Source organism: Eumetopias jubatus, unplaced genomic scaffold (assembly GCF_037043125.1).
Source record: "Eumetopias jubatus isolate StellerSeaLion01/CBP00866 unplaced genomic scaffold, mEumJub1_p1.0 scaffold_1, whole genome shotgun sequence".
Lineage (NCBI taxonomy): Eukaryota > Metazoa > Chordata > Mammalia > Carnivora > Otariidae > Eumetopias > Eumetopias jubatus.
In genome coordinates this window covers 45,056,124-45,083,024 of record NW_028274807.1, presented here as the reverse complement: position 1 = coordinate 45,083,024, position 26,901 = coordinate 45,056,124, and the positions used below count along the sequence as shown (strand labels likewise).

The 26,901-nt window shown below is 33.7% G+C and overlaps 1 protein-coding gene across 3 annotated transcripts in view; it reads right to left on the bottom strand.

Annotated features, from left to right (window-relative positions):
- Positions 1 to 26,901, bottom strand: part of EPHA6 (EPH receptor A6) — an 819,528-nt gene that overhangs the window by 264,232 nt on the left and 528,395 nt on the right. For 2 of the 3 annotated variants that reach the window (XM_088025312.1, XM_088025358.1), the window contains 2 exons: positions 4,729 to 4,776; positions 4,157 to 4,319 (listed from right to left, as the gene is read on the bottom strand). In XM_088025312.1, coding sequence (XP_087881438.1) covers positions 4,157 to 4,319; positions 4,729 to 4,776 — 211 coding nt within the window. The remainder of the gene's footprint in view (positions 1 to 4,156; positions 4,320 to 4,728; positions 4,777 to 26,901) is intronic. The other variant, XM_028119182.1, reaches the window with a different exon arrangement.

The following is a 26,901-nucleotide window of genomic DNA, read 5'->3' as shown; positions in this document are numbered from 1 at the left end:
TCACCTGTCTCAAGAAGATCCACATGGAATGTTTATATATTCTTACCTTCTTACTACTGATTCTGTAGTTTATTGTAATTTTGTTGTATCTATTCTAAAAAGGTGGGAGAATCAATTACAGTACCTGATAAAAAGACTAGTACATAATAGGTACTCAATAAATGCTGTTAGTGGACATAATATTTAGTTGTACACTCTTTGTCAAAGAGAGATTAGCAGACATGTGAAATACCAGCATTAAAACAAAAAGTCTTTTGTGACTATATAGGAGTGATTATCTACCTATTCATGTATATATCTATCAATCAATTAATTACCTTTATCTACCCATCTATCTATTTGTCATCTATTTATCTCTCCATATATACATATGTAATGAGGTTATTCTGTAGACTTGGGGAGAGCAGAAACCAACAGGTCTAGGTCGAGTAGGCTCTTTTCACAGTGCTAGCAATCATGATTAGTGATCTATACATTTGTTTAGCCAGTTTCCACTACATAATATGACTCTGTAAAAAAATCCAATTGCTGGTCTGGAAGGGCAAGAGCAGTGACTGTGATTGTTATTCAGATGCCACTATATTTATAGAACACTTGTAGGTTCAGAATACTATGATTTTGGAAAAGGAGTTTTTTCATATTTTATATTACTGTCTTGTTGGCAAACTAAAAGTTGAAGCAAGTAAAACAGATATGGCTAGAGAGAATTAAATCATAGAGTATTTCACTTTGCTTACTTAAAAAAAAAAATTGAACCAGACCATCAAATGAGAGAACCTCATCTCTCTTTCTCAACCCACCCCCATCTCTATGCATATATTGTAAAGTTAGTTAATTAAATAAAAGGCACAAGAGAGAACTTAGTTCAGGCACTACTCAGGAAACAAAAGGTATAAAAATTAAAAGATGATCTAGGAGGGTATGAAGAGAAAAACACTGATGCTGGAGATTGGAATTCATATCATTATACACTTGAATTTATAGTAAACCTGACCATATCCTACTATGACATCATTAGCTGAAATTCTCTTCTGGATATAAACAGCATGCTTTGAAAATGCAATTTAAAACTAACCAGATAAAAAATGATCCTTTAGATGATTTTCCCTCTAGGCTGTAAATTGACTTGGGAGCCATTCTATTTACCCAAATTCCAGGTTTAGACAAACGCATTTTTCAGATTCTTCTGAGACATTCTGTCTCTTCAAGGACCTAATAGAAGGAACTTTCATGTCATTTATGAATCAGTGATTCGGAACATGTTTTTTGCTGTCTGCTGCAGCCATTGTCAGATGATTCTAGGGTTCTAATCCTGTACCTCCACTCACCAATTACCAGATTTTGGTAAAGCTACTTATGTTTCTAAAAGAAGAAATAATCTTGTCAGAATTAAAAAGACAAATTGTGTAAATTGCTCAGTATAGGGTCTTGCACCTGTTACTGGTCATGTTACTCCCTAATCAAAACCCTCTCCCAGCTCCTCAGTATCATCAGAAGGCTCAATATCCTTCACAGGGCCAAAGAATACCTTCATGTTGGCCCTTGTCTAACTCTCTGCCTTCAGTTCCCACCATTTCACCTTTTTGTCTCCTCACTGCAGCCACACCAAATTATTTGCTCTTCTTTAAATTTTTCATGCTATTTCAGGCCTCAGTGTCTTTGCTGTTCTCTTACTACTCCTCTTTCAAGAATGAGCCCCATCTTCTCACCTTCCAACTGACACCTTCATGACCCATTCATGCTAAACTAGGATTTCTTCTCTATGCTCTCAGGCACACTTTGCATATTTGTATGATAGTACACGATGTTCGCTAACCTTGTATTTTTTATTTAAATTTTCATTTTCTTCCCACAAATCTAGACTATAAATTATGTGAAGGCTGTTGGTCTTATTATTACTTTTTTAATCCCCAGAGCCTCACACAGGGTATGGCACATATTAAGTGTCCTATACATTTTTGTTGGATGAATAAATATTATACTGGGTCATTGGTGAGCATGGGACCTTTTCTGATAAGTAATATCAAAGTATGTATCTTTTATATAACATCTGAAAGAATTATAGTCCTGAAAGTACAATGAGTTGAAATTTAGAGTTAAATTAAATTTTTCATATTTAGATCAGAACTTTTTTTTTAATTAGACTAAATTGTTTTCTCTAGAAGTCCCAGATAAACACAAATGGCTTATCTAGATTTAGCCCTATATATTTGTCTGAGAATATATTTTTGACTTAATGATGTAATACTCAAAAATGTCATACTTTTAAAAAAGATAAATTTCTTCATCTGTGAAAGAAAGTGAGAGAACTGAGATGCAGGGATGTGGTACACAGCCTGAACGACACAATGACAGGACTCTTCCCAAGACCAAACTTCCCTTGAATTGCATCCCCTGGCTCTGCATTAAGGCAAAGTGTTGACATGGGAGCAGGGGAGAAAGAGCCAACAGGATATAGCAGGAATGGCACTTTGAATATTTTTATATTGTTCTTAATTATGAAGCTATGTTTTTTTTTTGATAATTACACTCTACTACCAATAATTTCATCTCTAGCTTGAGAAGCCAATAGTCTCCAGCACGATTATAAATGATCATCACTGATATTACACATCCAGATTATACGTGTTCTTTTTATTCATTAGTTTACTCTCTCTTCCTAAGCTGTGTATTCTTAATTATGTTGGCTCTCTTCCACTTTTTAGTGAGATATAGTTGCAATGAGGATATTCTTATGAATTGATACTGTTCATCAATGTAAAAACAACACTCCTTCCGTCACAGAATTTGAAATCCAAACAGCTTCATTTTGAGGGAGTGACAAACTAGAGGAATTGTGGCCTGTTTCATGATCTTACCATTAGAACTTCTTAATAATTCAAATGAAAGAACTTGGCATGATGGTGGAGTAGTTCAGAGCACAGGCCTTGGAAAAAGGTAGCCCTCAGTTTCAAATTTTAGCTTAGCTTCTTACTAGTTGCATATATCTAGACAAAGAGCTCTATTTCTCTAGAATTCTCTTTTCTTTTTTTAAAATTTTTTTATTGTTATGTTAACCACCATATATTACATCATTAGTTTTTGAGGTGGTGTTCCATGATTCATTGTTTGTGCATAACACCCAGTGCTCCATGCAGGATGTGCCCTCTTTAATACCCATCACCAGGCTAACCCATCCCCCCACCCTCCTCCCCTCTAGAACCCTCAGTTTGTTGAGTAAAATTAGAAAAATCATACTGGTGTTATTGGATGTTGAAAGGTTTAAATGGAATAATATATATAAAATACATAATTTCTGGCACTTATTAGAAGCTCAATAAGTGGTAGCTATTATTGTTATTTATAAAGAATTTTTTATAATATATTTGCTATTCTTGAATTCTTATATAAATATGGGTATTTTAGCAATGATGGGGACAAATTTTTATTATAATTAGATATTTGGACATTTTTCCATAGAGGAACATTGCAAAAGCCACCCATATTATCTTTACAAAGTAGCAGTAAGATAGATTTCTCAAAGCAAAAAACCAAATTCAATGGTAGAGCAGGATTCAGACTAAATAAAACATTTCAGAACCTATGTTACGTGACATTGGAACACCTCACTCCCCTCGTCTCCCATTTTGATTTTCAGCACGTCGAGGCTATGGAACTAATTTGAGTTTCTAATTAAGCCCATGTGTCTATATTTAAACTTATAATGTACATTTCAGTGGAGTTTTTCTCCTGACCACTGTTTTTTATTGACCTGAGATAACAAGCCAAAGCTGCACAATTTTGAACTAACTGCTAAAATCATTTGCTCATGGCTTTATTCTCTTCCAAGTTTTCATTAGTATCATATTATGATGCCAAGACTAGCAAGCAATTAGGCTAACACTGCCCATTGAGACTCTATGTTATAGTATGAGTAATGAATTCTGCATAAAGAGATATATTTGGGCCACATTACAATTGTGGTAGAGTAAGGCATTTCATGGAGGTATTTAATGATAGCACCAAAACATTAACCAAAATGACTATATGAGTATTTACATGAACAGAATCCTGTTTGATGAGACTATTCACAATTGGGGACATTAGATTTTCAACTATCAGGTCAGATTGGAATAGTACTAAATTAACTGATTTTATATGTTTGTGTAAAACTTACTCTCATCTCCTGTTTCAAATTCAAACTTCTGACTGTAGCCACTGTATCCTGTTGCAGTCCTCACTCGGATATGAAATATGTACTTGGTGGCTGGCTTGAGGCCCGTGATGATAACACTGGGTGCCTTGGACCTTGTGGAGGAGTAGGTGAGCTGCTCATGCTCCTGGGGATAGAGAAGAGGAGAAAGGAGATGAAGCAGAGTTATTCCACTTTTTCCTAGAAACAGTCCCAAGTTAAGCTGAGGAATTATGCTCTGAATATCAAAAATATTGATTAAAGAGAGGTGTAAGCATGGTTTTCCAAAATTTAGCATTTAGTTATTTATCATTATGATGCATATGATATGGTCTTGATTCGGAAATTTATTAAGAAAGATGATTATCTTATATAAACTTGCACTTGGAGTTTTGGTGATTTGGATTTCTGATCCAACTCTAAGGAATGGTGGTGGCGTGAGAGCACGTTCACACAGAATGGCAGCTGCACCGGGAGCAAAATGGGCGCATCAGATCAGACCACACCAGCAGAGTGCAAGGCGCAAGGGTGGGAGAAATCAAGTACCCGCTACTCACTTCTACCCGCAGGTAGTGCCAAAATGCCGGCGCTATCCGTGGGTAGACCTGTGGGTGAAAGGAAAAATAAATTAATTGTTTTTTAAAATTTGAAATAGTTTATCCTGAATCAATTGCTTTGTTCCAAAACTCAGTGATGCCACAGTAGTTAACAACTCAAGTTGAGTCCAACTTGAAACATAAAACTATGAAAATTTTCCCTTAAGGGAGAACTGACTTCTCCCCCAGATATCACAGTTTATTTTTTAAAGATGCACAAGTTACACAGTCATCGTGAGGTAGATTTGAAAACAGTCTGCCCGCAAAGGCGCATCAAAGACCCAGAAAGGTATGAAAAACTTACCCCACCTGCAGAATCAGGCAGGGATGGAGGCTAGGTTCCCAGGTACCTGCAGTTAACTGCCAAACTACTTCTCCTCACTAAGAGGAAGGGTTTACCATGGCTGACTGAATGATCCGATCAGTCAGGGTCTTTCAAGGGGGCTCTCTTGCCCACCAGCTCAAAACAGGATAGTTCATTTTACCCGCACATAAAAGAGACTGTCCACAATATGCTGGTTGTGGAGGCAAATTAAATTTAATACTGTTTTTGTACAGGGTTATTGTTCAATTAACTTTATAATAATATTTTAATAGGGTACCTGAAAAAAAACTGTATTCATATGAGTAAGTCTTCTAAATTCATAAGTCAAAGTAGGCCAGCAGGTCCTCAAGTTAATTCTCCACTATGCTCATAAATCTAACGATAGAAATTCTCAGGGAGGGAAGTGACTTTCAAGATCATTAACTGAATCACTCATTTGATGCCTAAATTCTATCTATAATATTCTCATCAAGGTTTCATCTAGCCTTTCCCTGAAAATCTCTGCTGTTCAGGAGATCTTCCAGGTTAACACACAAAGTTATAAAAATCTACACATGGGGGCACCTGGGTGGCTCAGTCGTTAAGCGTCTGCCTTTGGCTCAGGTCATGATCCCGGGGTCCTGGGATCGAGTCCCACATTGGGATCCCTGCTCCGCGGGAAGCCTGCTTCTCCCTCTCCCACTCCCCCTGCTTGTGTTCCCTCTCTCGCTGTGTTTCTCTCTATCAAATAAGTAAATGAAAATCTTTAAAAAAAAAATCTACACGTGTAGAATGTGTCAAACTCCATTTATTTGCTGGGGATGCTTTAAGATTTGGAAATATGAAAATCATTTCCCTTAAGCTACTTTTGAGAAAAAATATCCTATTCTTAAAAATCATTTTTAAATTTCATGGCCCTATTTGTCAGAACATTATATGCTACATTGTTCCTCTAAGTCTAGCTGAGGAATTGAATTTGCCATCTATACCCCAAATAGAACTATTTATTGAACACAAAATGAAGAGAAAAAAATGTGTTAACAATAGCAACATTTTAACTAAAAAAGACAAAACTGACAAACTGCAGTTTATATTTATCTCTAAGTAATTTTGAGTTTAGGAAGTAAATAAATACCTAACAGCAGTTTATATTAATCTTTAAGTAATTTTGAGTTTAGAAAATAAATACCTACCTAGCATAAAATCCAAAGAAAATCTATAAAATCATTGAGGGTAGTAATCAATTAAGTGCTAAAAGAAGGAGCTAAGATCAAGGACTTTACAATTAGGCAGCTTAACACCCATATTGCAGAGTAGAGAAAAAAAATTGCTTGTGCACTATTAGAAGAGATGATATTGTTTCTGGTAGAAATTTGCAAAACTTTTTGGATTTTCAATCTCACATACAAGAGAATAGTCCACCTTTTGCAGAATTTCTCAATGTAAGAGTTATGGTGTATTTAGAGTGGTCGTTCACAATATGAAATGATGACTGAGAAAAAAGTTTTAAAGCCCTGAAAAAATAAACTTCATCTTATCCTTAAAGGGAGAAGATACAGTTTGCAAAAATCTGCTCTTAGAATGGCAGCACACCAATGACACACTGTCTTTGTTGCTTCATCAAAATGTAGCTAAATAGTAATTTCTTACTCAGTAAAGTTACAGGGAGGAAAGAACACCTTTGCAAACAGCTTTTAGCATTCTGCTGTTATATACAAAAGTGTAACTGTAGCTACTCCATCTCTGGAATACAAATCCTCAAGTAGGAAATGTGCTTACAAGGTTCCTCAGCCTAAATCACAGCAGTGCAGTGATGACTTGTCTCAACATCTTGCCACTTCTCAGCTTGCCAAAGAGGAGGACTCAGAAAACAGCACTCTTGAGGGTTTCTTCCTTCCAGTGTATAGCAGCCCTCTTTCTTGCTGTTTCCAAGCTCTTGGGAAGCCAAGTTAGCACTTATCCATTACAACTAGGGCACTGTAGTCCCAGAACTTTGGCTAATTGCTTCTGCTGATGTATCAACTCCAATTTTAAGTAGCAGTCACCAAGGAGAGACCATCCTTTGCCACAGAACATTCTAGACCTCTTTATTCCTCCTCACAAGCTGAATTCTGACATGTTTGAGTGGGATATGTGTGCAAGTATTTTTTGGAGTTTGTACCACAGTGGAATTGCTGGTTTTATGACATGCATGTGTTCAATTTGCTAGGTAATCCATCCCGTTGTTCATAAAACTCTTAAATACGTTTTTCATCTTCACTAAATCCATAGTGAAATCCCTTTTGCATTCTTAATTTTATTTAGTTTTGTATTTTTTTCTCTTGATAAAGCTTTCCAGAGGTTTGAAACAACTTTAGGCTTTATCTAATTGCATCTTTGTTTTCTATTACGTTTAATATCTGCTCTTACTATAAATTTTCTTTCTTCTTTCTAGTTTCTTTGTGTTAATTATGCAGTCTTCTAACTTCTTGCATTTCATGCTTAGCTCATTAATTGTCAGTATATCTTTCTCAAATATACAAGGTAAGTCTGCAAGTTTCACTTTCAGTACTACAATAAGTTTTCATATGGTGTATTATCAATCAGTTCTAAGTATTTACTAATTTCCAAAACTATATGATTTTTTAATTCTTTGTGGTAGACAGATATAGGATTGTCACTTGTACAGTTTTATAGTTCAAGAAAAGTTGTCAGGCAGTAAATAAGTGGCATAAAGTGAAGCATAATCCCACTGGTTGCACTGAACAATCGATAAGATAGTGGATGCTCATTGCTGAGCACACAGGCAGTCTTTCCCGTTAATATTTGCTGCTGAAAGTAAAACAGCTTGTTGCACCCTTTCTCCTTGGATGAGCACGAGTAATAGCACCAATTGTGAGAAAAAAAATTAGTAATGATGTACTTTACTATATTGTTATGTATATCATTTAAAAAAATAAATATATATACAATTTCCATTTTATATATTTGTATCTCTATATATTTTTAAAATAGTTCAGAACCAAATAGTGTGAACATGAGGCATGGTCAAACAGAATGTGCATGAACTGAATGCTAGAGATGTTGACCTCACCGTTCTCTTCCCATGTGTAGATCCTACAGCTTAGACACCGCTCCTTCCCAGCTGCTGAGAATCAAAGCTTTTGGGGGACTCTAGTCTTATTGGCACATGCAACCTTTCATTTACCCTAACTACTGAATCTAGATTTATCTCTGTAGATGTCAACTCTTCATGGTAATTAAAAGGGATGTTCTTACCAGATTCTGGATCTTATTAGCATCACAACTTAGTGAAAAGAAATAGGCTAAGGTGCCCAGTTCCTACGGTTACATCTTTCTAAAATCAGTGTTAGCATAGCCCGTATCAACGACAGCAGCCTGTAGAGAATTCTGGGTTGGACTTCTCTTGTCTTGGGCTTGGTCTTGGTTCTACTTACATTATGTATCTTGGTAAGTCACCTTGAAGAATTTGATTTACTCATATAGCACATTCATTCATTCCAGAGACACTGAATGCCCACTACGTTTAAGGGGGATTCTAGGGCACTCTGACAGATGTACGTTACATAATCACCAAAGTTCTAACTAAGCAATTAAAGTCTATAATTATGTTTATGTCAGCAATACAAGTCCCCTCTCTTCTACTGTGACGCATTCTTGTCAGCCCTTATCTCACTCTTGGTTGACCACTCTCCCACCAGTGGAAGGAGAGTCAATAGACCCACACACTGGTCATCATTTGGCTGCTTTGCTTTCTCTTAAGATCTTTGGGTCTAGGGAGACTTCAGTGAGATGTTTCCTCTTTGTTTTACTATTTAATTTTAAATTAATTGGATTATGTGTGATTAAAAATGTTGCAGACTTTTTTCTAAAAACATTTAGATCTAAAGATAGACCAGCAATCATAAGAGAACCATGATTTATGTCATGCTGCATAATATACATTCTTTATGTAATATTTTTAATAATCTTGTGAAGCAAGAAGAACTGATAATATCTTTATTCTCATAAAGATATGAGAATAATTTCGTAATTATTTCGTATTTCAACATACGATGAAACTGGTCAAGAAAGCATAAGTCACTTACCAAAGCAAGTCACATAACTAGTTAGTTTCCATTCAAGTTGTGCTTTTTCACTATGTCCACTTAAGGCAGATGTGTCTAGGGCAAATAGGCTTATAGATTAGACTTTGAGCCAAAGTCATGTCTTTACATTTTACATTTACAGTTTTGATCATCTAATCACTAGAAATAACTTTAAAGACAACCTGTGAGCCAGATAGCAATGATTTGATGGCATCAGAATATGTTTATAGGAATATCTCCTCAATGACAGAGACAGTTCTCAACATTAAAGGTTTTACCTAGTTATTTCAAAGATAAAATTATTTTCTAATATGGTTAACACATCCATGCATCCTGCCTTTATTTTCATTCTCTTTTTCATAGTGTGTCACATAGACAGATTCCAGGAAATACAGGGGGCTTATCACTCATCGAATCTTGCATGGAACATAAACTATTCTTGTTCAGGGCTGGGAATACAATTTATTTGATAAGGTTTGAGAGATCCTTCTAGAATTTTTGATGTATGAAGGTACCTGAATGGCTTTTTTCATAGAATGGTACTAAGAGGACAGATTAAAGAACTGCTGGATTTTCTTTTATCATTTCAAGTCATACCAACTGTAAAATGATTAGAAATAGGCCAAAAAATTAGCACTATCACAATCATTATTATTACTATTTACTACTATCATTATTTTAGCAATGTTTTCATTAAGTCAAAGGTAAAGATCTTGTTCTATTGGCTAGCAGACTGAAGCTATAGATTCCTAAGAAAATAAAACAGTATTGCCGTGGATTTTAATGGCTCTGCCAGGAGTTGCCTAAGTCATTCTTTTTTATTATGTTATGTTAATCACCATACATTACATCATTAGTTTTTGATGTAGTGTTCCATGATTCATTGTTTGCGTATAACACCCAGTGCTCCGTGCAGAATGTGCCCTCTTTAATACCCATCACCAGGCTAACCCATCCCCCACCCCCCTCCCCTCTAGAACCCTCAGTTTGTTTCTCAGAGTCCATAGTTTCTCATGGTTCGTCTCCCCCTCCGATTCCCCCCCTTTATTCTTCCCCTTCTGTTATCTTCTTCTTCTTCTTTTTTTTTTTTTAACATATAATGTATTATTTGTTTCAGAGGTACAGGTCTGTGATTCAACAGTCTTGCACAATTCACAGCACTCACCATAGCACATACCCTCCCCAATGTCTATCACCCAGCCACCCCATCCCTCCCATCCCCCACCACTCCAGCAACTCTCAGTTTGTTTCCTGGGATTAAGAATTCCTCATATCAGTGAGATCATATAATACATGTCTTTCTCTGATTGACTTATTTTGCTCAGCATAATACCCTCCGGTGTCATCCACATCTAAGTCATTTTTTTTAATCCCTTGTCTCTCTCCATTTCTGTGTCTGTCTTTCTCACCCTGCCGCTCAGTCCCAGCTGCTATCACACACACACATTCATTAAACAATACATGATAGAAGCCTGTGGGAGACATCTCCACAATAATACTCTTAAAACTAAACAAATTAAAACCACATTTAGAACATGACTTACTATCTGCAGAAAGATATCTTTTTTTTCTGAAAAAAAAATCAAGAACTGCATGGCCTAAAAACAAAGTTTGAATGGTTATCAAAGAATCTTGTTGCCTAAACAATTGTATTAACAATTTTGAAAATATTTTACTTGATTAAAAGAAAGTTCTTTCACATGACCTTAAGAAAAGAAAAGCTTGAGTACTAGATCTGCTTAGGGTGTAATGATTGCTCCTGAAGGAGAGAGGCACTGATCTGGTGGGTTTTATTTCATGTGTCCCTATTAAGAATGAGCCTTACATGGAGGCAGGTACTTATATATTATACCCTGGATGAAAGATTTCTTAAGATTTTTCATATCTTCACTTTGATCATGCAATCTTCTGATTGCTGATGTGAATTCCCAAGTGCCATAGAAGTAGACATAAATGTGTTTCTTCCTGGAAAGAACAGGCTTCCATAAAATTAATGCATGGACATTCTGATTGCTTCTTCAGTTTCTTTTTTGATTTAATTGAAATGAATCAATCTCTGAGAAAATTATCAACTCCTAATGCACTGCAGTTGCAGGACTTGCAAAACAGAGAATCAGAATGAGCTGTGTGAACCCAGGAATTGAAGTTATAGCATGCCTGTAAAATAGGCATAATCATAAAAGAGCTCATAGTATTAAAAACTCATCCATTTCCATTCTTTTATTAGTTGCCTTAATTCATCCCACTGAAGTGTTGATCTATTCTTTTTTAAGAGATCTTTTAAAAACATTTTTTTTTTAAAGATCTTATTTATTTGACACAGAGAGGGAGATTGAGAGCACAAGCTGAGGAAACAGCAGTCAAGGAGAGAGGGAGAAGTAAACTCTGAGCTGAGCAGGGAGCCCGACTCAGGACTCGATCCCAGGACCCTGAGATCGTGACCTGAGCCGAAGGGGGACGCCTAACCAACTAAGCCACCCACGCACCCCTTAAGAGACCTTTAGAGAGAAAGAATCTTATTCTACTCTAGCCAAACCATAAGGTGTAGAGAAGAGTTCTTCCTAAAACATAACTTAATTATCTTACTGAAATTTGAAAGCAGTATTTTTTTCTTAATATGTGGGAACTGTCTCGTAAATGATTGAACTAATAAACCATTACTTTCTATCTGCCATTTATGATTTTCTACCAAGAAATCCCTAGAGAATTAACTGGAAAGATTCGCAACTAATAAGTGAAGTCAGATAGCCAACATACAACTATCAGTGGCTTTCCTATATACTAGCAATGACCAATTAAAATTCTACTTTAAAATATTCCAGTTACTATATCAATAGAAACCTTACAATACTTGAGTATATGACAAAAAATTGTGCAAAACCTGAATGAATAAATCCATAACATTTTACTGTAGAAACCAAAAGGAAAATTCCTTACTTTTCTTCTCTTATTACAATCTAAGACCTTTAGTAGCATATTGCATAGTAGAAGTAAAAGCAGGAACTTTATTTTCCTTTGTTCTTTAATGGAATGGTTATTAATGTGCAACTGTTAAACATAATTACATCTGACTTAGGTTTTTGGATAACCAGTTGAAGACTTTTCTTTTTTCTTATACTGTAATTACATTTGTATTGTGTTTTTAAAATGTGAAATGGATTCTGAATGTTATAAAACAATTTATCTGAATTTTTCAAGTTCATTATATGTTTTTTCACCTTAATGCATATACTTATGAAGAACTATCTTTGCATTCCTAAGATAAGTTCTACTAGTTAATTCTTGTTCACAATATATTATAATTTTTACTGCAATTTTGGATTCAATTTGATAATATTTCAACTAGAATATTTAAATCTATGTATATAGGTGATCTTGGCCTAGAATTTTTTTTATATTTTCCCATTTTTATTATCAATTTCTGGTTGTGACATTTGGATTAGATTGTATTTAGAGAATATATTATGAAACTTCCTCATTAATGTTCTGGAATAATTTATATAACATGGGAATTATCTATTCCTTGAAAACTTAATTGAAATGGACCATTTTGGGAGAAGATATTAACCAGCTTTTAACATTATTTTATCCTATATTCGGATTGTCTTCTAGTTTAATTTTGGTAAGTAAGAGAAAATTATCTACTAAATTTATGTTTTAGATTTATTGTTGTAAATTTATATCTAGTTTTGTCCCATCATTAAAAATCTCTTCCATAAGTAACATTTTCCACCTTCTTGGCAAGCTTGTTTGTTTTAAGAACTTGGTTTTGATTTTTTAAAAAAGATTTTATTTTTTTAAAAGAACTCAGTCTTTTAAGAACTTGGTTTTGACTTTTCAAAATCAAAGATACTTTTATTGATTCAATTTAATTAATTTTTAAAAATCTTATACTTTCTACACTTTTTTTTTCCTGCATTGATCATATTACACAGGTTTGGATGTATGCGTATCTCAACGTCTGTCACTTGAAAACAAGTTATAATTTAAGTTTGTTACCCTTTAATAGGTGATATTTAAGATTATATTTTAAATTTTCAAATGAATAAATTTTGGGGGTGAGTTGGGGAGGTTTTTAAAAATTTTTTTATTTTGTTGCAGGATTTTCAAAGAATGATTCAAAGAATCATGGAATAATTTTATACAATCTGGTCCCTTCCTCTAGTTATTTTGGTGTGTGTCAATACATATCCCCAAGCAGACTGCAATTTCTTCAGACATGTGGTCTATATTTCCCTCAACAAAACAAAAACAAAAAAGCAAAGGAGGGCTGGATACATAGTTAGGGTTTAATATATGTCTAGTGATGGATATCCACAGAGGAATACCTAAATCATTCACCACAGGGGATACCTGGTATAGTTCTGCTCACATATTATTGGGAACTGGATACTGAAACTGTTGCTTCCAAGTAGGAGTGCAACAAAGGATGGCTTCTAGCTCACACTGATTCTCCTGTGAGCAGATCAAAGTTAACCCCACCAGTGGGGGAGATGGGCCTGGTGCCCAACAAAGGTGATTGTCCCAGAGAGATAAACAAGCTAGAATGATTATTCTCTTCTCACATTTATTGATATACATAAGACAGAGTTTTAATTGGGAAAAGAAGGGGTTAACAAGCTAGTTGGTAGGGTATTCTACACCAGTGGGTAGGGTGTTCTAACATGTTTTCTTAGGTAAAAACTGGCCACCGCTATAACAAATTACTAATCATGCATAAGTAAGAAAAATGTAGAAGTCGGTATTCTGAATACACAACTACTTTCTGACGGAATTTTTGGAGACGTATCATTTCACATACCACGGCTATAATTTACGACAATCAACTCTTGATTAGCCCCAGGGATCCAAAATAGGAGGTAACCCCAAATCACTTTGAAATGCATTCATGATTTTTTTCTTATATTCTTTCCAGTATGTATCATGTTTCACCTCCAATGAAACTTAATTGCATTCCTTGAACAGTAAATGTTAAGCAATAGTAGGAGATGGCACAAATGGACACCTGATGATAGGATATTGATCTGGAATTAAACATTCATAATTGATTATCAAAAACAGATAACTTATATGTAATAATTAACTGCTTGAAAGAGTGGTTAAATATATTGTTAGGAGAAATAGCTAAATTACTATAGTGTGATCTTTAGAAAATATTGGTCCTAGGATGAGACCAATAGGATCCTAGTTGTAGCCAGTTCATCTATAGAAGATTGGGAAGGTTATATCACCTCAAAGGATCAAGCTTGTTGTAGGGATAAAGCAAAATGATGTGTAAAACTTTTTTTACAGGCTCCAGCAGATGTGTACTATAGCACAATTTCTTTATTTTAGGACTATTATTGGTAGGTGGTACATTTAATCTGGGGCAATGATAGGCTTGTGCCTTAATGTAATTCTGCAGATGCTGATGAGAGGTCTTTTTAAAAAAAATTGTGTGTGTTTTGGTTCCCTTTTAACCTTTATATTCCCATTGCTTAATGCAGTATGCCTAGAATATTATAGGCTCTCATATTAGCCAAATGATTGAAGAGAGAAATTAATGAATTAATTGTTCTATAAGTTTAGATTTTAAATTCTGTCTGTTGGTATAGCAATTTAAAATCAGTTTGCACAAATTAATGACAATTCAAATGAGAGATGAGAAAAATTGTTTTGCAGGCTTATAGTACTTCCACAATCAAAATACAGTAATACTATATCAGTATAGCTGGCTTGGTTTTTTTAGGAACGTTGTGGAGAACATCCAATATTCTACTTGCCAAAATATATTTTGCAAAACTATATGCTTATGAAAAACTAAGATTTGTGTTGAAATATCTGTTAATACATATCTCTTAATATTTATTCAGTTTTAACATTCCCATCTGTCTTCATGTAACCTATCTTCATACAGAAAGGATATAGGCTTTTCTTTTGTGCTCTATGACTCTATAAATATTTATAAGGGTGTTCAAGCAAAAATTAAATGTTTAAAGCTTGAATAGCTATCCCTGAAGAAAGTGCCTCCCACTCGAAAGTTCTTTTTTTTTTAAAGATTTTATTTATTTTATTTGAGAGACAGAATGAGAGAGAGAGAGAACAAGAAGGGGGAGGGTCAGAGGGAGAAGCGGACTCCCCACTGAGCAGGGAGCCTGATGCGGGACTCGATCCCAGGACTCCAGGATCATGACCTGAGCCGAAGGCAGTCGCTTAACCAACTGAGCCACCCAGGTGCCCTCCCACTCGAAAGTTCTTAATGATTTTCTTAAAAGTACATCATAGATAATTTTAAATTTGTAATTAATTCTTAATGTTTTTGATAATTTTGCATGAGTTTTAAAAGCGAGTGTAAATTTTGTCATAGTAACACATATACAGATAGAAAAAGGAGGAAATACATGTAACAATAAAACATTAAAAAATTATATTTATTAGAGTATTGAAGGTTGGTAAAATTATTTTATCTAAAAGGAGGAAATGAGAAGGAAAAATAATCATAAGAATATTTAAGGATTATACTTCGTTTAAACTAAACATTTTTAGAAAAATTTCAAATTCCCACTGAAGCCTGAAGTTTAGATCAAGTATTAAAACAGCTACCTAAAAGCTAGATAAAAACAACTTTGAAAATAAAATTGGGATAAGTTAGTAAATAAATGCCACCTAGAGAGAAAAAAACACTAAATACCTTTGGAAACATTAATACAGACATTTTGACTTCTTCAAATATAAATGGTATTCTAAATGTCAAAATGAATGTTTTCAAAGTTAAATTATTAGAATAATATGGCTGAATGGAGTGGTATAACCTAGAAAGGCAACTCATGCATGGTGCCTTGGTTAATTCTACCTAACTGTGCAACGTGGATTTAAAAAATAATAAAGCTAGAAAAGAGAATCTGTTTTTTAAAAAGCAAAAATATAAAACAGTTTTTTCACAATAGTGCTAACTGAAATACCTAACAGGTAAGAAAAATAAAGGATAGCAGAAGACAAATCTTTGAAAATGAGATAACTAGAGCAAATGCAGGTGACTGGCCTCTAAAACTATCTCATGGTTGCTAGATTTTCCAACAGAATGGAAGCAAATAATAAGGAAGTTAAGATGGGTAGAATTTCACTAGAGTGAGAATGCTTGTAGAATAAGAAAAAAAAAACATTTTGTACGAAAGCCTCCACTGGAAACAGTATCATTTGTGAATATCAGGTAAAGTCTTACATTTGTCCAAACTGGCCACAAAACGTGATATAAGGACTGCTTCTTGCATTGAAAAGAAAGCATAAAGTCACTTAAACATACAAGCATGAGAATTCCTTAACCTCATTTGGAATAAGACAGAAACACTTTCTGCAGATTTATTTTTCATTTTTATCTTTTCCATTTAAATATGTTTTGTCACCATGATGAAACTTTATTTTTTTATATTTGTTTATGGTCTTAATTGTGATCTGATGACAAAATGTTCAAAATTAAAACAAAGATATCTGTTAAGATTGATCTACAAAGCTACAAAGTGTAATTTAAGTTTGAAGGAACATAGTCCCACCTCACCAAAATATTTTAAACTTCCTTTAGAAGTGATATCATCTTGACTTGAAAAGTATCACATTATACTCTAAATAACTCAATATTCTCAGTTAATGATCCTACGCAGTCATTGATTTTGAATTTCCTCAGAGGACTGGTAATATTAAAATGTGCATCAAATGAATGCCTCAAGATTTATAATAAAATGTAAGTTTATCTAGATACTGTGAGGGAAAACTAATATTTCATCCCTGCGAGAAAATAAGTAATATAATAGTAATAAACGGATTGCTGTAGTTGACGGTTTCCCACAGAACACACACACACAGTTCTATTTCCAGTGTGGGTATTTTAAACCAAAGGAACTTGTAAATATGTCGATGACCACAGACAGTGTTAAATAAATGTAGAGGAATTGAAGGCAAAGCAAACTCATTTCCTGGTAACATTATTTTAATTTGTATCATTATCAAACAGTGGATGCATTAAAATGGATATATATTATTTATTTACTCATATACATAAACTAGTTTTGAAATCAAGTTAGAATGAGAGAAAACTACGTATGATGAAGCAGTAAATTAAATTGAGAGTAAAAGGAAAAATAATCCCACCATAGTAAAGCAGTCACTGTTCTGTGGCCACAGATGTTGCCCATTTTAAATATTCATGCAGTTTGTACTTGGGAGGGTTGGCAGTGTTAGTAATGGATGCTTTTTCCTTGGACCAGCAGATATCTCCTTATTTCCAAGTTTGGATAATTTGATCTGTATAACTATTTTATTTGTAAGGAATACACTGGCACAACACAATATATAGTCCAAATTCTAAGAACTGGAAAAACTTCTTTGTGGAAGTTTTCTCTTTTTTCTTTACTTTTATGAATGATTTTTTTCTTTTTGCTCTGCAATACTTTCAGATATAATTATTTAAATAGACTTTGAATTTTCAGCATTTCATACACATTCAAAATTACTGAAAAATATTTTTTTTAAAGTTAGTATAAATTAGAAGCAAAGCACATAATGTAATATTATGCAGGTCTTAAAATCAAGTAGTATGGCAAATTAAGGATGGTTGCAAACTCCTTCACACCCCTCCCACTGAAGAGTCAGGACTCTGCCCCCTCCCCTTGAATCTGGTCTAGCCTGTGACTGATTTGACCAGTAAAGTAAAAGTGATAAACTGTCGGTTACTGGTTCAGCCTCTAAGGAAACAGGCTGTTTTCAACTTGGTCTTGGAACTCATTGCAGTCTAGGAAGTAGGATTAGGCTGAGACTGCTGAACTTCATGGAATCCCAAGAAAACCATGTGGAGGGCCCTTGGGGAGAGAGGTCATGAGGTGAGAGGGGAAAGAGAAAGAGGGAGTGCAAAGGAAGAGAGAGCATGAGGGAGGGCAGAGGTGATGATAAGGAGAGGATGATGCGCGGCCAGTCCCCAGGTGTTCCAGTCCCTAGCCTATTTTCTATCCTCTCAGCTGAGGTTCCAGAAACTGTGCAGCAGAGATGGGCTGGCCCTGTTGTATTTGGTTTAAATTCTAGATCCACAGATGCATGAGATATAATATTTACAGATTATTATTTTGAAGATTCTATCATAACATATAAAATGTACTCAACTTAAACATCCCAATTATCTAATTCTTTGGAAGGATTTATAAAGTTTTAGCCTGAAATGACAGGTTAAATTAGTCAAAACAAATCAACTGAAAGTATAAACAGAACATAATGCAGTTAAATTTTTTTTTTCTTAATGTTAACACTTTGTTAGTACTTACTATGTGGCAGGCTCTATAAGTACTCCCAATACTCAGAAAATCCTCAGAGCTACTCTATGAAGTAGGTTTTACAAATGACAAGACTTAAGAGAGGTTGTAGGTTGTAAGTTGCCCAAGGTCACTCAGGAAGTTAGTGGTAGGGTGGGATTTGAATCCAGATTGTATAGCTCTGGATTCTGTATTATTACACTATGTAGCTTCCAATATCAAATATTGCAATAAAGCCACACATCACTAAGAATTTTATACATTAAGTATACTAGATATTATATTCCCTTTTTATTAATATATTGACAAACATAAATGTAAAGAAAACAGTTAATCTAGATTCTATATATCATAAATAATCTACAGTCCTAACCATAGTACTATGAGCCTCTGAAATTCAAAGTACTTAGTCTAGCAAAGGTTGAGCTAGATTACATTTTGTTACTGTTTTATGGCATTTATTACTCTCACATATTCACTCTCTCTTTTTACATAAGTCAAGAGGATCATTTGGAAGAATAAAAATGTTATTTCTTCTATCACAATTAAATTGTGTATCTAAGCTCACCTATGAAGGCAACCTAGAAAGAATTAGCCAAGCTAATTTCTTTTATTTGTACTTTTATTTCAATTTTTTCATCATAGTGAGTTTAGGAGGATACCTATGCTACAAATCAGAAGATGAAGGATTTTCTAGGTTTTAAATGGGGATTTCTAATTCTGTTATAGTCTCAACAGGATCTTTTATATATATATATATACATATATATATATATGATCTTCTATATTTACTGATAAACTGAGTGATCTTACTGATTAAAGCATGGGATTGGAATGCAGAGACACAAGGTCATGTTTCTGTGACTCACAGGAGAGATGACCTTCAGCATGTCATAATATTATTGAGCCACGGTATAATAAGATGAAAAAAATGAGCATAAAAACCTCAGTTCCAGCCACTGCACAAATTTGTTGTGATGGATTAAATAAGAATGTATATGAAAGCGATTTCTAAACTGGGACATCCTTTTCAAATGTAATATAGAATGATTATTGTTGCTATTGATGTTATTAAATAGATGTCCATGTAGTTTCTGGAAACATCTGTCACTTAGACTAGGAAATTATTTCATTTTAAAGATTTTTATTTATTTGAGAGAGAGAGTATGAGAGAGAGAGAGAGGGAGAGATCACGAGCAGGGAAGAGGAGCTGAGGGAGAAGCAGACTCCCACTGAGCAGGGAGCCTGATGCAGCACTCAATCCCAGGTCCCCAGGGATCATGACCTGAGCCAAAAGCAGACGCTCAACTGACTGAGCCACCCAGGCGCCCAAGATATAATTTTAATAATGAACTATATTCTGAGTTAGTGGATGAAAATTGCTTTGGCTATTTAGTAAATTAATCACCCAGAACCACAGAAACTTTCATTTTTTAATTCAATGTCAAGAAAGTTAGTAGGATAAGTCAGCAAAGTGCCCAGGTGTCTGATGCCTTAGGTGATTAGGTGTGCAGTTGAGACCTATGTGAGAATAACACTAATGTCTACAGATTTCTTCAAATGACAGATCCTTTCTTAGAGTCAGTGACTTGGTCCTCAAGTCAGTTACTTGCGTCTGTGGACATGACCAGTTGACTAGTTAATGTTGCCTTCACTGGTATACAATGACACCAATCTGAGATTTAAAATAGTGATTTGAATGTAATAATCCTTGTGACATGTTTCAGGAGCTAAGAGGGATTATACATCTGCCAACTACCTCCATTTATCAGCCATGTTGTTGCTGGGCAGCAATAAAAGACCTTCATTACTATGCTAACCAAACATTGAACTAGGTCTATACATGGTCTTTTTGTTAAAATATAAAGTTGTTAAACATGCTAAGATAAAACTGTTATGATGCATAATTCACTAAATAGGAGGAAAATTTCCAAGGAGTTTTTTATAACAGCAGTTGTAATAGCTACACACATTCAGGCATAACTAAATTAGGACAGAAAGATTTCAATCCCTCCACCTGCTGTCACATACCCATGAAATCACAAGAATCAAAGGACATATGGAAATACTGATTGCACTGATTGTCTTCTTTAAATGTCCTTGCATGAAATAGAAGGATCAAACACAGGTTCTGGGAGCAATTTGCCTTTGCCAACTGAAACTTGGCCAAAAACAATTAATTTATGTTGCATTCAACCATGAAGAACTGCAGAATATTTCCTCAGCTAAAACTTCACATTTTCTCATTACAGACTTATGATTTTCTGTTACTAAAGGTTTAAGGAGGATCTAAATTAATTATAATACTTTTTTTTTATCTGTGGAAATGTTGATATTTCTAATAGTATTTAAGTCACCAGTTTCTAATTAAAATATACAGCTATATAGGAATATAAACCTGTGTTTTTCAACATACATACATTGAGACAACAAAATCTCAAGAATAAAAATCTAAACAAACTCAAATAGTATATAAAATTACCAACAAAGTTAAACCATTAAAGAAAAACAACTTTTCAGGTATTAAAGCCCTTAAACAATAATCAAATTATTTTCTAATTTTCCACTGAGATAACCAAGTAAATGGACAGATTTCTATTTTTGTTTGTTCCCCTAAAAAATCAGATTAGTATGGATTCTACAAGGTCACTGCAAATACATGATATTAAAACACAGCCAAATTCTGTAGCAACATAAATGTTTTTATGAGCAGCAGGTGTATTCTTTGAAAGACTGTAAAGCTATTAACAGCTCAGTAAGGAGTACATAATAATAGGCTGTTAACTCAGCCTCCCTTACAAGAGTACCAAGGAAGGACATTCAAAAGCATTAAGACAAATGCATTTTAAAAAGTATCCAGTATGAATGCTTTATGAAGAGAGGTTCATTTAAACTTTACATCATTAAAGTAATGAATGTAGTCTTTGATTTCAATATGCCTATCCAAAAGAATTATTTAATTGCTCCAAATAAAAATACAATCATAATTTTGAAACCAAATATTTTCTAGTCTTGATAAGTACTTGAAAACATGAATTCTAACTTAGATTATTTTTTTGCAAGTTCCAGAATTTGAGGTTTATTCCAACAAAAATTTATAATACCTACTAGAGGTGTCTGCCACCTGAGAGTTTAATACACCTATTTTAATAAATGAATGAGTGATTTCCTAAGATATTTTATATATTGTTGACATTTTAGTTGCTCACTTTTTAAAAATTATTTGTGATTTAACTCTCATGAGGTCATCTCTAGGTGTATGATTAATTTGTCATATTTTATATAGCTGTAAGCTATTTTATTTCTAAACTATTTCTGTAAGTTTACTTATTGCTTCACATACATTTTTCTAATGCTCTGATAGTTTCCCACATTTGAATTCTAGAATTTCATCATATGGGATTCATAGCTTGATTAGCTAATATAATATTCTTATTAGGTCTTTGAATTATTTCCATTTTTAAAAAAACAATTAGAATTGTGATGATGGTATAATCTTTGTACAGAATGGCCTTTCCAAAAATTAGTATATTTTATCTTAAGGAGTTTTTTCCAGGTGGAAATATTTGGGTCAAAATGTATGAAAAGTTTTACAGTTCTTTATGTACTTCTAGCTAGTGCTTTAGAAAACTTTAACTCTATTATAGTGCTAAAAAAAAAGTCAAAGGGGTTTGGTTTCATTAGTTTATTGGAACTATTTTCATCCATAGAAATAAAAAAATGAGGCTGTCAAAATGTTTCTGATTATAGGTTATTTGTGAGGCATAGAATATTTTGTGATGCTCAATGAGTTATAACTAATTCATTGTTTTTTTTCAGCAGTTTGAATTAAGAGTTTCATATTAAATTATTTAATTTTATTTAGTTATAGAACTATGTAATGTTTAAAATTTAATAAAAATAGAACAAAAATATTTACTTTTATTTTTTCTTCCTTAGAGCTCTTGATTCAAATTCATGCTTCAGTGAAATAAACAAAACTACACCTCAGGAGAGCAGTTATTTAATAAAGATAATGGGTGTGATTTACTGTGGCAATGCATATTATTTTTCCAAAGCCCTCATTCTGAAAATAAAGAAAAAAAATTAAGAGGAAAAAAGGATATATACATCACTTTAAAATAATATTTTCTTGCTATAAAACTCTGAATGAACTAAAACAAACATTCATGTTTTTATAATTTCTACACTTGGCAGCAATAAATTTTGACTTAAAATAGCATTTCCCAAAGGTTTTTCCACGAACAGTATTTCTAAGGAATATATGTCATTAAGGTAAATTTTTTTAAAAGTTCTATGATTGTGTAAATTTGGGTCTTCTGGTGAGCAGATTACAAATCATTCCATCATCATTTCAAAATGAAGTTGAAGATATTTATGGACAGAAATACAAGTGTGGTAAAATGGGAAAGAGATCAATTAGACAAGGAGAGCTTTCCGAACACATGCACAGTGCATGTCTGAGTCCTCTGAAAAAAGAGGTGAAGAAACAGGACTGGGTAGAAAATGTCTCAGAGGCAGTGCAATTCTGAAAGTCTTGGCCAGGCATTTGGGAGCACCAGAGAGAACACTGTCTGTTAGAAGAGTTCTGCATTTGTCAAGAAAGGCCTGCCTGGCATATCCTTGCTTAAAAAGTATTATCCCATCTGTATGAGTGCACAAATACCACATTATTTAGTTTTGTAGGTCTTTGAAATTTCTACAAATATTGTTATAGTGTATGTAGTCTTCTGAGATTGCATTATGTTTCTAAGTTTAGCATGCTGAGACATTACACTGTTCACACCATTCATTTGTACATTATGTTCAAGCACATTTATATATAGTATCCATTCATTTTCACTACTATACATTACTCATGTCCCACTATACTATAATTTAGTCCCTTTCTTGATGAAATTGATTTTTTTAAAGATTTTATTTATTCATTTGACAGAGAGAAAGACAGAGAGGGAACACAAGCAGGGGGAGTGGGAGAGGGAGAAGCAGGCTTCCCTCGGAGCAGGGAGCCCCATGCGGGGCTCGATCCCAGGACACTGGGATCATGACCTGAGCTGAAGGCAGATGCCTAATGACTGAGCCACCCAGGCGCCCCGAAATTGATTTTTTTAACAATGTTTCCTAAAACAAGAAAGGGGAACCCTTTTGCACTGTTGGTGGGAATGCAAACTGGGGCAGCCACTCTGGAAAACAGTGAGGAGAATCCTCAAAAGGTAAAAAAAAAAAATAGAACTATCCTACCATCCAGTAATTACACTACTATTTACCCCCAAAATACAAAAATACTAATTCAAAGGGATACATGCACCCCAACAGCATCATCTTTTATAGCAGCAGCATCTATAATAGTCTAATCATAGAAACAGCCCAAGTGTCCATCGACTGATGAATGGAAAAAGAAGATGTGAGATACACACACACACACACACACACACACACACACACACACACACACACCAGGTGTTGTATGGAATTGTTGAATCACTATATTGTACACCAGAAACTAATATTACACTGTATATTAACTAACTGGAATTTAAATAAAAATATAAAAAACCCAACTAACAAAAAAAATGTTTCCTTAAACATTCTAGAATATTTTCTTAATCACACATGTAAGATTTTTTTGCAGTATATATATAGCAGTAAAACTGCTGAGTCACTGGATATGAAAATATAGAAATTTATAAAATTTTTACCCCAAATGATTTTTCAATTTACACCCATTCTAATAGCATGAGTTCCTATTGTTCGACATCATCTTCAATTCTTAAAAATATCAGATTTCTTAATTTTGCTAATCTAGTGTGTATAAAATGTTATGTCATTGTGGTTTCAATTCAATTCACATTTTCTTTATTATTAATGAAATTGAGCATATTTTTTATATAGTTTGATTTTTTTACTCAAAATATCCATTTTACTTTTTTAGTTAGTTTCAAGTTTTATAGGTTGATATTTTTTATTAGGCTGTACTTTTTCTGATTGTTTTATAGGATTTCTTTATGTATTTTTTTTAAGTAGGCTCCATGCCCAGCGTGGAGCCCAATGTGGGGCTTGAACTCATGACCCTGAGATCAACACCTGAGCTGAGATCAAGAGTCAGATGCCCGACTGAGCCACCCAGGCACCCCTCATTGTCCGTCTTTTATTTTCATTGCCACATTAATTTTAGAGTCAGTTTGTCAATTTCTACAAAAAGACATGTGAGGGTTTTTGTTAGAATTCGATTGAGTCTACATATCATTTGAGGGAAAAATTACCTTTCTATGACAGTCTCACTGATCCATGAATGCAGACTCTCCATTTACTTGAGTGTTTTTAAATGTCTTTCTGTAAAGTCTTACAATTGTTTTGCATATATTGAGATATGTTTTAGGTTTATCCCCAAATATTTCACAGATTATGTTGCTATTACAAATGTAATTTCTTTGAAAATTATGTTTGCTGTTTGCTGCTGGTATGCAGAAATGCAACTGAACTTTTATAGCCAGCCACCTTGATACAGTCTAATTATTTAAACAACTTGTATATAAATTTGGTGAAAATTTCTTTGTATAAAGTCATATCTGAGATAATGTGAGTTTTCCTTTTACAATTCATATCATTATGTTATATTATTTATTTTCATCTAATTGAAACGACTAGAACCTATAATATTTAGTAGAAACAATGATAGTAGGCATTTTCATATAGTTCCTGTTTTTAGGAGATTTACTTTAGTATTTCCTCCCTAAGAAGGATATTTTCTTGGTTTTAATTACCTTAAGGAAGTTATCTTATGTTCCTAGTTTTCTAAGAATTACACTCAAGAATAAGTATTAGATATCAAATGCCTTTTCTGCATCTATTGAGAATTTCCTCCTTTAATCTACTAACAGAAATTATATTTATAAATTATTTTCTGTTAAAACCCTCATGCATTATTGAAATAAATCCACTTTTTTTGGTTTGCTTTTTTAATAATCTGCTTGATTTGTTGGCTAGTATTTAGTTTAGAATTTTGTAATTATGTTTCTGAGATTTGCCTATAATTGTTTCTCTTGCGGTTCTCTTTCAGTTAGGGTTATTCTGGTCATATACAATGTGCTTCACAGAATTCCCTCTTTTTTCCTGTTCTTTGGAAGTGTTTACATATGTTTGGAATGATGTATTCCTTGAAAGTTTGGTAAAATGACTTCTAAAACTATTTAAACCAGAAGATCTGAAATTTTTTAAAAAATATTTTATTTATTTATTTGATAGAGCAAGAGAGCACAAGCAGGGGGAGCAACAGAGGGAGAGGGAGAAGCAGGCTCCCCACTGAGCAGGGAGACTAATGGGGCTCCATCCCAGGACCCTGAGATCGTGACCTCAGCTGAAGGCAGCCACTTAACTGAATGAGCCACCCAAGTGTCCCAGAAGCTCTGAATTTTAAAGCAATTTTATCCACTGATTCAAAGTATTAGTTAAATAACTATTAAACCCATTAAATAGTTAAATAACTATTCAAGTTATTGACTTCAATTATATTTAGTAAATAATATTTTTATGCAACTTTAGTTTATACAAGTTTTCACATTTATTTGTATGAAGTTGATCTGGGTAAACTCATTATCGTTTCAATCCCTACAATATTTGTTATTTTATCCCCACTACTATTCTCATTAATTTTTAGTTTATTTCTTTTACTTTGATCAGTCTATCTCCAGTTTTCTATAACTGATTCATCTCTTCAACTTTTGGTTTTGTTGATCTTCTCTTTTGTATCCTTTTTCTTTTGGTATTTTCCTAATTCTACTCTTGTTGTAATTTCCTTTTTTCCACTTTCCCTGGATTTATCCCTTTTTTTCTTCTTCTGCTAAATTCATAAGTAGAATACTTAGCTCATTAATTTTGGGAAATTATTATTTTATAATATAGAGACTTGTTATGAATTTCCATTTCTGAACTGCTTATACAACATGGCATGCTTTTTGCTGTGTAGTATTTTCATTACCATTCCATTAGAAGTACTTTAATTTCCTTTATCATTTCTTCTTTGACCCATGAATGCTATCTTTACCCAATATTTGAGTTCCTTCTCAAAATATTATTTTATACATGCAATGTTTGTTCAGATTTATGTGTATATTTACTATTTAATTTATTCATTTTTGGCTTCTTATATTCTCCTTTTGGAATAATTTTCCTTCTTACTGAAGCCATCCTTTAGGAGTTCCTACATGGTAGGTCTTTTGATGACAAACTCTGTTTATCTCTAAATGTCTTTATTTTACCCTTGTTCACAGATGATTCTGGGTTGATGAATGGTCTCTATCAAAAATTTGAAGGTAATTTTCTTCAATCTTCTGCCTTCTGTTGTGCTGAGAAGTCTGCTTTAATTCTAATTGTCATTCCTTTGTCAACAGAATGAGAAATAAGTCTCACTAATTTAAAAATTGTCCTCTTTGCCATTTCTTTATATTCTGCATTTCTACTAAAAAGT